General features: G+C 36.0%; 1 protein-coding gene across 2 annotated transcripts in view; it reads right to left on the bottom strand.

Annotated features, from left to right (window-relative positions):
* Positions 1–12,332, bottom strand: part of STXBP5L (syntaxin binding protein 5L) — a 336,858-nt gene that overhangs the window by 222,145 nt on the left and 102,381 nt on the right. For both annotated transcript variants that reach the window (XM_055316232.1, XM_055316231.1), the window contains exons 3-5: positions 11,864–11,945; positions 7,877–7,977; positions 1,148–1,282 (exon numbers count right to left, since the gene is read on the bottom strand). In XM_055316232.1, the coding sequence (XP_055172207.1) occupies positions 1,148–1,282; positions 7,877–7,977; positions 11,864–11,945 (318 nt within the window). The remainder of the gene's footprint in view (positions 1–1,147; positions 1,283–7,876; positions 7,978–11,863; positions 11,946–12,332) is intronic.

The following is a 12,332-nucleotide window of genomic DNA, read 5'->3' on the forward strand; positions in this document are numbered from 1 at the left end:
AAGGAATATTGTAACAAGAAAATAATTAGTAACAACCTTTCTTATATATACAAGCATACTGAAACATTAAAAATAGGGAATAGGAGATTTATTATAAAGATCAGACTGAAGCCTCATGAAAATAAGCAGTTTTAATCAGAGTTCTGGATAATTATTATATACCTCAGGATATGCATATGTATGTATGCCAGCCTCAAACATATCTTATTAAGGACCTAATATGTACAGAGCATAAACATTTATTAAAGAAAATTTGTTTTTCTGATTAACACAGTGACCAGGAGAATTATTTGTGTCATACTACAAAAAAATGGCTTAGAATTCCATAACATTGGGGATCCTTGGGTGGCGCAGCGGTTTGGCGCCTGCCTTTGGCCCAGGGCGCGATCCTGGAGACCCGGGATCGAGTCCCACATCCGGCTCCCGGTGCATGGAGCCTGCTTCTCCCCCTGCCTGTCTCTCTCTCTCTCTCTCTCTCTCTCTCTCTCTCTCTCTGACTATCATAAATAAATAAATAAAAATTTAAAAAAAAGAATTCCATAACATTTCACATTTGGGAAATTTCACATTTTATATATGCATAAACTTAAGTATCAATGCCAAAGTCAAAGGAATTATTACCACTAACCACATATCCAAATAGCTATATATATATGACCACACAAAAAATATTGATAAATTGATTCTCCTTAGAGCCCTGAATAATATGTTAGTGAGGTAAGTGAAGAATGAGCAATAAAAAATATGTGAACTGATCATGATTCTTTTTACGTAAAACTAAATGTGGTCACAATTCACTTGCCATTCCCATTGGAAGTGGCTATACTAACAATGACTGTAAAAAAATGAGATGATTTCCATGTATAACTTTTAGAATGAGCCTTAATATTTTATCATCAAATTTTGCATATATAACCCTTAATTATTCAGAAATCCTGAAGTATTCAGAAAGTCTAAAACTAGAATATGTTAATACTACAATATCTATTTTTAAAAGTCTTTATGGTTTTAAATTATTTTTGCTAAACTTTTCATTCAAATTAACCATAAATTAGCTATGTTTCAAATTACTCTGTAATTTGACGTGTTTTACATAACCACATGAAATATTTAAGTCAAGTAAAGTGATATTTAAGTTTAAACTTACAGCTCAATTGCCTTGTTCCACATGATAACGTATCCAGAAAGAATGAAAGATTCAATATTTACAATATGTGTATTTCCTCTTTCTGTTCCAACATAGAGCCATTTACTCTGGAAAGGTAGATGACAGTAAGTAATTCTGAAAGAAAGAAAATTACAATTAAAATATCTAAATTTTATGTTTGGTCAGCATTATATTTCCTTATACTTTTTAGGTAGTGATAGCTATATAAACAATAAAATGTACTATACACTCAAGTAGCATTTATAGACTGTAGAGGATAAATAAAAGTATACCATTAAAAACAATAATGATAATAACAACCACTATTAAAATAAGTATATACCATGGGCATTAACATATATTATTTCTAATTCTGAAAAGAATAATCCAAGACAGATATATATTTCTATTTTATGAAGAGGAAACTGAGGCCAAGAACTTTTATTTATACTTGCATTGGACTGACAACTAGTAAGTGGCAACCTCAGGATTCAAATCTATTTCTGATTGGTTGAAAAATTAGCAAATTTCTACACTGGTGGTTTTTATTTAGTAATATTCACTTCAAATAGAAATTAGGTATATCTGAAACATACATTTCAGAGTTATCAGAGAATTTTTAGCTTTATATATTATCATAAGTTATTTACTTTTTATTCAGATCCTTGATATTTAAATAGTATAAAGAAAGCTTATAAGTCAGAGATCTACTCTACTATTCCTTTATTTTCTTTTCTTTTTTGTTCTGACTTTATCTTCACAATGGGGTTTCTAACCTAACCAATTCTGGGAAACTATTCTGTAGCCAAAGAAACCATGACTCCTGCAAATGAAATCTGGGAATTTACCAGAATATTCTATTCATAGTGTATCACTCTTTCTAGTTTGCCTATTCCCACTCCTTAATTGCTCATAAAAAGACAAGGGAGATAAATTCAGTTATCCCTTGCCAGAACCTGTTATTGAAACAAAATGTTTCATAGAATTTATTCAGAAAAAAAAAACCTGGTAAAGTGTTAGAAGAAGAGGACAGAATTCTGATGCCAGGCAGACACACCAATACAGAAAAAAAAAAGGGGGGGGGAATGTGAATGGTAAAATTCACATATGATAATGGACAATTCTGATTAAAACCTAGAGTCTAGAATTGCTGTTGCCAAGGGTTATTTAATAATATCCCAGAGGAAATAACTTGATGATCATGTTTCTCGGCCATGAAGCATCTATTCTCAACTCAATATAATTAGAAAAAAAGAGGATTTTTTAAAAGAAGGTTTACGATCCTTTCTGAATCACAATGAAAGTAAAAAAAAACACTAATTCCATAAAAGTAGACAAAAATTTAGGAGTTCAGGTAGATAAAAAGCAAACTTCAATATAATTATTTCCAAGTTTAAGACGAAGAGTCTAAAAACTGCCAAGTTTCAGTAATGAGACCTAAAGCAAGAGGCAAAATTCCAATAGAGACAATCTTCACAGTATAAGAACGATGGAATACATGAAAAAGATCCAAATAGGATTAGAAGTATTCCTTGAGGGGGGGAGGGGCAAGATGGCGGAAGAGCAAGGTCCCCAAATCGCCTGTCCCCACCAAATTACCTAGATAACCTTCAAACCATCCTGAAAATCTACGAATTCGGCCTGAGATGTAAAGAGAGACCAGCTGGAACGCTACAGTGAGAAGAGTCCGCGCTTCTATCCAGGTAGGAAGACGGGGAAAAAGAAATAAAGGAACAAAAGGCCTCCGAGGGGGAGGGGCCCCGCGAGGAGCCGGGCTGAGGCCGGGGCGAGTGTCCCCAGGACAGGAGAGCCCCGTCCCGGAGGAGCAGGAACTGCACCAACCTTCCCGGGCGGAAAGGGGCTCTCAGGGAGTTGGAGCAGGACCCAGGAGGGCGGGGATGCCCTCGGGCTCCCGGGGACACTAACAGACACCTGCGAGCGCAGGAGAGTGCGCCGAGCTCCCTAAGGGCTGCAGCGCGCACGGCGGGGACCGACCGGAGCAGCTCGGAGGGGCTCGGGAGCGGCTCCAGGGAGGGAGCTGCGGGGCGGGAGCGCGAATCCACCAGCGCAGGCCCCGGAGCACAGGGCGCCGGGACACAGCCCAGGATCCCGCCTCCCCGGGACAGGCAGAGGCCGGGAGGGCCCGAGACAGCGAAGACGCTCCTGCCCCGAGCTGAGCAGATCAGCGGCCCCGCCCCGGAGCCTCCAGGCCCTGCGGACGGAGAACCGAGAGCCCCGAGCCCGTAGTTCCTGCGGAGGCTGAATCCAGGCTTCCAGAGCTGCCATAGCCACTGGGGCTGTTCCTCCTGGGGCCCCACGGGGTAAACAACCCCCGCTGAGCCCTGCAGCAGGCAGGGGCAGAGCAGCTCCCCCAAGTGCTAACACCTGAAAATCAGCGCAGCAGGCCCCTCCCCCAGAAGACCAGCTAGAGGGACCAGTGATACTCCCCCGTGTTCCAATACAACTTGTTTTTGGCCACTCTGCACTGAGCAAAATGACTAGAAGGAAAACCTCACTTCAAAAGAAAGAATCAGAAACAGCCCTCTTTCCCACAGAGTTACAAAATCTGGATTACACTTCAATGTCAGAAAGCCAATTCAGAAGCACCATTATACAGCTACTGGTGGCTCTAGAAAAAAGCATTAAGGCCTCACGAGACTTCATGACTGCAGAATTTAGATCCAATCAGGCAGAAATTAAAAATCAATTGAATGAGATGCAATCCAAACTAGAAGTCCTAACGACGAGGGTTAACGAGGTGGAAGAACGAGTGAGTGACATAGAAGACAAGTTAATGGCAAAGAGGGAAACTGAGGAAAAAAGAGACAATCAATTAAGGGACCATGAAGACAGATTAAGGCAAATAAATGACACTCTAAGGAAGAAAAACCTACGTTTAATTGGGGTTCCCGAGGGCGCCGAAAGGGACAGAGGGCCAGAATATGTATTTGAACAAATCCTAGCTGAAAACTTTCCCAATCTGGGAAGGGAAACAGGCATTCAGATCCAGGAAATAGAGAGATCCCCCCCTAAAATCAATAAAAACCGTTCAACACCTCGACATCTAATAGTGAAGCTTGCAAATTCCAAAGATAAAGAGAAGATCCTTAAAGCAGCAAGAGACAAGAAGTCCCTGACTTTCATGGGGAGGAATATTAGGGTAACAGCAGACCTCTCCACAGAGACCTGGCAGGCCAGAAAGGGCTGGCAGGATATATTCAGGGTCCTAAATGAGAAGAACATGCAACCAAGAATACTTTATCCAGCAAGGCTCTCATTCAAAATGGAAGGAGAGATAAAGAGCTTCCAAGACAGGCAGGAACTGAAAGAATATGTGACCTCCAAACCAGCTCTGCAAGAAATTTTAAGGGGGACTCTTAAAACTCCCCTTTAAGAAGAAGGTCAGTGGAACAATCCACAAAAACAAGGACTAAATAGATATCATGATGACACTAAACTCATATCTGTCAATAGTAACTCTGAACGTGAATGGGCTTAATGACCCCATCAAAAGGCGCAGAGTACCATGGACTTTCTTCAGAGACTTAGAACAAATTATTTTAAGATTCGTGTGGAATCAGAAAAGACCCCAAACAGCCAGGGGAATTTTAAAAAAAGAAAACCATATCTGGGGGCATCACAATGCCAGATTTCAGGTTGTACTACAAAGCTGTGTTCATCAAGACAGTGTGGTACTGGCACAAAAACAGACATATAGATCAATGGAACAGAACAGAGAACCCAGAAGTGGACCCTGAACTTTATGCTCAACTAATATACGATAAAGGAGGAAAAACGATCCACTAGAAGAAAGACAGTCTCTTCAATAAATGGTGCTGGGAAAATTGGACATCCACATGCAGAAGAATGAAACTGGACCACTCTCTTGCACCATACACAAAGATAAACTCAAAATAGATGAAAGATCTAAATGTGAGACAAGATTCCATCAAAATCCCAGAGAAGAACTCAGGCAACACCCTTTTTGAACTTGGCCACAGTAACCGGAGAAGGACAAACAGTGTATGTTCTCATTCATTTGGGGAATAGGAATAATAGCGAAAGGGAAGGGAGAAGAAATGTGTGAGAAATATCAGAAAGGGAGACAGAACATAAAGACTTCTAACTCTGGGAAATGAACTAGGGGTGGTGGAGGGGGAGGAGGGCGGGGGGTGGGGGTGAATGGGTGACGGGCACTGAGGGGGACACTTGATGGGATGAGCACTGGGTGTTATTCTGTATGTTGGTAAATTGAACACCAATAAAAATTAATTTATAAAAAAAAAAAATAAAATAAAATCTTTTAAAAAATTTTAAAAATAAAGTCAGATTTGAAAGAAATCCAAGGATAATTCCCCAGAAGCAGATGAAATATCTAAACCTATTTCTTAACAGTTACTGCCTTCAAAGACTGTAAGACCAAGGACTAAAGGTTCCCCATAAAAAAAAATAAATAAAAACCTAAAATGTATAGCATAAATTGTGTAAATTAAATATGTATATACAAACATAAGGATATATAGAAATTTACATAGTTAACTGGCTAATTGAAGAAACCTTAGAGTCCCAAAAGATACTTGGTTAAATTATCCTTTACAGACCTAAGCTTCCATCCACCATACATTTAAAAATGTTTCCTCCTAGGGATCCCTGGGTGGCGCAGTGGTTTGGCGCCTGCCTTTGGCCCAGGGCGCGATCCTGAGACCCGGGATCGAATCCCACGTCAGGCTCCCGGTGCGTGGAGCCTGCTTCTCCCTCTGCCTGTGTCTCTGCCTCTCTCTCTCTCTCTCTCTCTCTCTCTCTCTCTCTCTCTCTCTCTCTCTCTCTGTGACTATCATAAATAAATAAAAAAAATTTAAAAAAAAGAATTTTAAAAAATGTTTCCTCCTACAGCAATGATTATTGAAATGATTATTTCAATTTAAAATAATGATTATCTTCAAATTCAAGATCATGAATTTATCTTTATCAAAAAATATCCTATTTTTGTAAGCATTAATATGAGCAATGCCTGCAAAATTCTATGATTTTAAACTTGTCCAAAATATATCAGCTTGGTCTTTTATGGTGCTAACAGTTAAATCTACATCAATTGAGATAATAAAATTATAACTGAAAATCATCACCATCAATTATTTCTTTACCCTACCTCCCAAAGGACCATATAGGGACTGGAACATTTCCCTCAACATTCCAACTGTAAGGGTAAAAAACCTATTTTGTCCATCTACACAAAAGTGTGGGGCCAGATCTACTCAAATTGTTGAAACAAACAAAATCTTACAAACAGAGAAAGAGATAAAATCAATATGTTAACATCTGGTAGGTAATATTTTTAGCGGTAAAAAACAGGAATAGTGTAACAACTCTTAAGTGATCTTTACATTTTTCAATATCTTGAAAATTCTGCTGCATTACTTAATTTAAAATTTAAGATAAAATAACCAAAACTAGATCTAATCTAAATAAAGAAATTCTATCTGGTTTTAGCAGACTCTAATATATAAATTCCCTCCTCTCAAAATATACTGGAATTAATAAAAATTTCCACTGATTCTGAATCCTAAAATACTATAGACATAATACTTATGAATATTACTCAGAATATTGAGGGTGAATGATTTAAATAGTATAGTATGCACAAAATTAGAAAAAGCAAAACTTTAGATCAAAAATGCATAACTGCCATCCTTTTTTCTTACATACTTAGAAAAACAGATTTACTTCATTAAACTCTGCCCATATAGTGATGATTCTGTATTAAACTATCCATTCAACAAATTAAAATAAGCACTGTCTTGAGTCCTCAGCAGTGACTGCCTGCCTCCATTATTCACCTACCTCAGTTTGAATAGTACTTGCTAATCTTTGTAAATTTACTTCTCAGGGGTTTCTTTTTCTTTCATTAACATCAAATTTTCCTGTGATGGCCCTTCTCAATTCACTGCAAAGAGTTAGATTGTTTTCCAAATAATAAACAAATATCAGGTTATTTTTCAGTTAAATTACAGAGATAGATAATAAAATACAAATTTTACTTCCTCTCCAGGTGGATTATCAATTAAGTAGATGTGAAGTATGTTCTAGGTCTAACTGACACCAACAGTAGAAGCAATAAAATTTGGTAGTTTGTTACCAATAAAATCTAGTAATTTTCTCCATATCCATTCAATTAATTTTCTCTTTCGATTATTAATATTTCATTCTAAAATGAGGGAATCTATATTCTGATCAAATTATCATCTTGGAAAACGTTAAGCTTGGATGTGTAGTACTGTTCAACACTTAGTACCAACATATTTGGACTAAGTGTCTTGTATGACACTTTTGACTCAGTATTTTTTTTCATGTTAACATATTTAAGTAAAAGACTTTAGTGTAGGACATAACTTCCATGATCAAAAGGAGTAAAAAGGTTTTAGCATTTACTTGACTTTTAACCTTAGGTCTGAGTTTTCAGCACCAAGGCCTACGGAAAAAAAAAATACATCATTGCTGCAGTGCCAGTTTATAGCAAAAACAAAAATGTTAGGAGTTCCCCCATTAGATTGAATCTAATTAATTATGAATTATCTATGAAAATAAACTACTATAAAAGCAAGCATAACACCAACTTATTTCTAGATATTAAGATTATGAAAAAAACTAGTCTTTCAAAAGTTAACCTGAAACTTCTCAGGAAATACTTTTTTCATACTTCAGGAAATTGTTTAACTCAGACATTCTTACCGTTCTCGGTTAAATTTAAGAGAATGAAGAATAGCTGGCCTTTTTTGTCTAAGATTCCACAAATGAAGTGTATCATCTGAACTTGCACTAACCAGAGCACCCTGAAACAAAAAGAAGACAAAGTGAGCTACTTCCTTAAGAGTTTTTTGTTAAGCAAAAACAATAAGCTAATTTACTGAAGTTTTCACTACTTGAAGAGCTATTTCTATCTATATAACCTAGAAATACAAGGAAAAACAATTGTATATAGTTCAATCAGGAAGGCTAAGAATGCTGAGTAGATGAGGAAATAAATTACTGCATATAAATCGGTCAGAATAACTAGCTCAAGGAATATGCATTTAACACTAGAGAGAAACAATTATTGAAGCATCATTATGATATTAAGGATTTTTGTATTTTGTTTGGGAAAAACTAAGTTTAAATTTCTTGTTTCTAATATTCACACACATATTATGTAGCTTCCAGAAAAGAAAATATCCAACCCAGTTTTAAAATTGCAATCTGGTCATATAAAAATTCACCATTATAAGAACTTTCTGTACAGTTGGAAAATACATATTCTCTCTACAAAGTATATTTGGTATAATTTATTTTCAATAAGTAATTTGTTCCAAGAAGCTTCATCAATAATAAAAGAAAACATCTTTAACGAAAGAAAACATTTATCCAGCTAGCATTCAGTATAACTAAAAAAATACTAAGATATGTTTTATATTACATCCAAATACAGATGAATCATATTTCAAATACAATAGGATGTGTCCTACCTCTTAATATGGCAAACACCATAAGGGCATATAAGGGCAGATAACTAACTGCCATATATGATTTCAAACATATATGCTTAAGTTATTTCCTTGATTTAAGTAACATCTTAAACTCTGGTCAGAACTTTTACTATTATGAGTTTCCCAGCTAAAAATGCCAATGCTTGCCCTCTGACAAAGCCTGACAGTATTCTAGAGTACTAAATGTGTTCTATAAAAGAGATCTTGCAGAATCATGGTATCCTGATTTATCCAAAATTCTTTTCAGATTTTGCAAAGTAATCTGCTACAAGTATAACCTTTCATAGTTTATAATATTGACCACAGATATCAAAATGACTATCCCATTTAGAGGATCAGATATAGTTATATTGAAGTTCCTAGATTTTATTTCTTTAGGAATTAAAGAAGATAGAAACTGTTATAGAAGACCGTATAGGTTCCCAAGATGAAAATGTTCATGTATCCTATCATGCTTCACTTCATATTGTGTACCTACGGTTTTAGGCTCAGAGAATATCTTTTAAAACACAAATCATAATCTCAGAGTATATCCATTAAAATACTTTTTAAGGGACACCTGGGTGGCTCAGTGGTTGAACGTCTGCCTTCAGCTCAGGGCATGATCCCAGGTCCAGGGACGGAGTCCCACTTTGGACTCCCTATGAGGAGCCTGCTTCTCCCTCTGCCTATGTCTCTGCCTCTCTCTCTCTGTGTTTCTCATGAATAAATAAACTCTTTAAAAAATATATTTTTAAATGTAATTTGCATATTTGTATGTAAGTACATAAATCCACATGTTAAAAGAGGTATATATTGATATATACATTTTAACATGAACACATAGAAGATTATATTCCATTCAACAAAATATACTCTATACGTGCCTTGAGGAATTTTATGTTTGTTTGCTTGTTTTATATATAAACCATCCCCAAATGTTACTTATATACAAACTCAAATGTTACTGGAATTGCATGCAAGTGCTTGATAAGCTCATTTTTTGTTTGTTTGTTTGTTTGTTTGGATACAGGATACTGATTGCTTTTCTAAAGACAATGGAAATGTGCTTAGTATTAGGGTGAGAATAGAACATGATATATGAAATTAATAAAACATTCTCAAATAGTTATGTGCTATACCAAAGATATAATATGCCAAAGACAATATATTAAAGCAGCATATATTCAATAATATCAGTGTGATAGCCAAATAAATTAAGGAAGGAAGTTAGTATTATTAATTCTAAGGTAAAATATGAAGTAACACCATTTTGGAGGGATGCGAACAGGACCACTGAGCATAACAATACCAAAAGAGATTATAAAACACATCAAAGTGAGCACACCAGCAGGTTGTCTAGGGCTTACTTACAAAGCAAAATAAATCTATAAGAAGCACAAATAATAAAGATCTGTAAAAAGATTAAAAACTGAATAAAAACACCAGCCATGAGGCAGAGACTAAGAAGTTTGGGAAAAGGTAAAGAAACTGATGTGAGGGCAGCCTGGGTGGCTCAGCGGTTTAGTGCCGCCTTCAGCCCAGGCCCTGATCCTGGAGACCTGGGATCGAGTCCCACATCGGGCTCCCTGCGTGGACCCTGCTTCTCCCTCTGCCTGTGTCTCTGCCTCTCTCTCCCTCCCCTCTCCCTCTGTGTCTCTCATGAATAAATAAAATAAGAAAAATCTTTAAAAAGAGAGAGAGAGAGAAAGAGAAAGAAAGAAAGAAAGAAAGAAAGGAAGGAAGGAAGGAAGGAAGGAAGGAAGGAAGGAAGGAAGGAAGGAAGGAAGGAAGGAAGAAACTGATGTGAGATGGATCAGGGTGATTATTTCAGGCTAGGCAATGTAACATCTGAAGGATGTTGATGGTTTGTCTTTTTACTTAGTTATTCAGCACAGAAGCAAACTTAGGGACTTTAAGATGATTCTCAGAGGATGGAAACTAGAGAAAATCACCTAGAAACAAGTCATGTCTGCTAGTACACAGCCATGCAGAGGGCAAAGGCTGAGATCTCTCCACGAGGAGCTACAGAGTAACACGGAGAGTTCAAAAAGGTTGGCGTTCTAAATACTAATGACAAATATTACAATAAAATATTTAATTTCTCTTTTCTTCCTTATCTCCCTCTCTCATTGTGATACCTCATAGCAAGTACGCCTACAATGTAAAATATGCTAGGTTTGTCAATAAGGAGAATCTCACTGCCTTCTGACAAAGATTTTGGGCCAAGAGAAGTAAAAGGTGGACATCCACCAACATCACAAATTTTTCATGTCTTAAAGGTCTCTGATACAAAATTCCTATGAACCATTTTACTGATGTTTAGGATTATAAAATTCTTAGAGAAAAACATATATGAAAATATATGGAGATACTGAATAAAAGATCATTCATACCATAAGAAAACAACCAGTAGTACTTCATTTTTTTTTCTCAAGGCATTGAGTTTAATCTGCTAAGTGCTTGAATTTGGTATGAAACAAATTTTAAAGCACTTTTGCAATGACTGGCTCACTAAACTTAAAATAGCTCGAAAAGACATAATGATCCATTTAAAATATTAATAAAAATGAGTCCAGAAGGCTTAATAAGTCTTCAACCTATAGAAGATCTGCATGCATTCTGAGCTTTATAAGTATATATTTGTCTTTGGGAAGTTCATTACCATAGGTCTATTAAGAATAAGGGATAAGATAGGGAGCCAAATGTCATAATAGCTATGGATATATAAATAAATACAAATGCATCTAGTACCAATAAATATATCTGAATATGTATTCAGATAGCAGAACCCATAGGTAAATAACTGAAAAAGTTATTTCAGGAAAGATAAGGCCAAAACATGAAGCTAGTATATAAATTTAAGTTGGTAGGCAAAAGAAAAGTTTAATAGTCAATGAAGCAATCAGAGTTTTAATAATTTTTAAAAGCATGTGAATAATTAATCTGTAAATTATGCTACATAAAAATAACAATCTTTTGGCATATGCAACCTTTTCCTTTAAAATTTAATAAATTCACAAATACTGATATAGTGTTTTATAAGAAATATGTCCATGAACAAAAATATTGCATACATATATATCTTTAAACATTTAAAACATATGAAAAATAGCATTTAAATAATATATTTTTATATATCATAATATAAAAAAGATCACATCAACTAATCTAGTGTGTACGTGCACATCACTGTGACAGTCAAGAAAATCCTTACCTCATTGATCAAGAATTGGAGCTGCAGGACAGCTGCACCACTTTCATGTTGGCAATAACAATCAACACCAGGTCTCCCGAGTCTAATATAATAAACGTCAAGGATTCTAACATTTTAATTAGTACTAATATTAGTGAGTAAAGTAAAAACTAACTTACTTAGCATCTAATGTTTTGCTTTTTAGTTATCCTTATTTTTGTAAATAGTCGAAAAATCTTAGTTGATGCAAATTACATAATATATAGTACAGGGCATTAACAAAATGGCCAAATAGGGCATCTTTGCACATATCCCTTCCTCAACAACAATAATTTGCCATCCATGCACAGACAAAAGTGCCTCCCAGGAAGCTCCCAGTTCTAGATAGGAGACTGTGAAACTCCAATGCAGTCCAAGAATGAAGAGAGTTGTTTTGAGGAGGTAGGCTTACACCAAGACAGCTGATTTACTGATTATAGTCTCAGCTACA

The sequence above is a fragment of the Nyctereutes procyonoides genome, unplaced genomic scaffold (genome assembly GCF_905146905.1).
Source record: "Nyctereutes procyonoides isolate TBG_1078 unplaced genomic scaffold, NYPRO_anot_genome, whole genome shotgun sequence".
In the NCBI taxonomy this organism is placed as follows: Eukaryota; Metazoa; Chordata; class Mammalia; order Carnivora; family Canidae; genus Nyctereutes; species Nyctereutes procyonoides.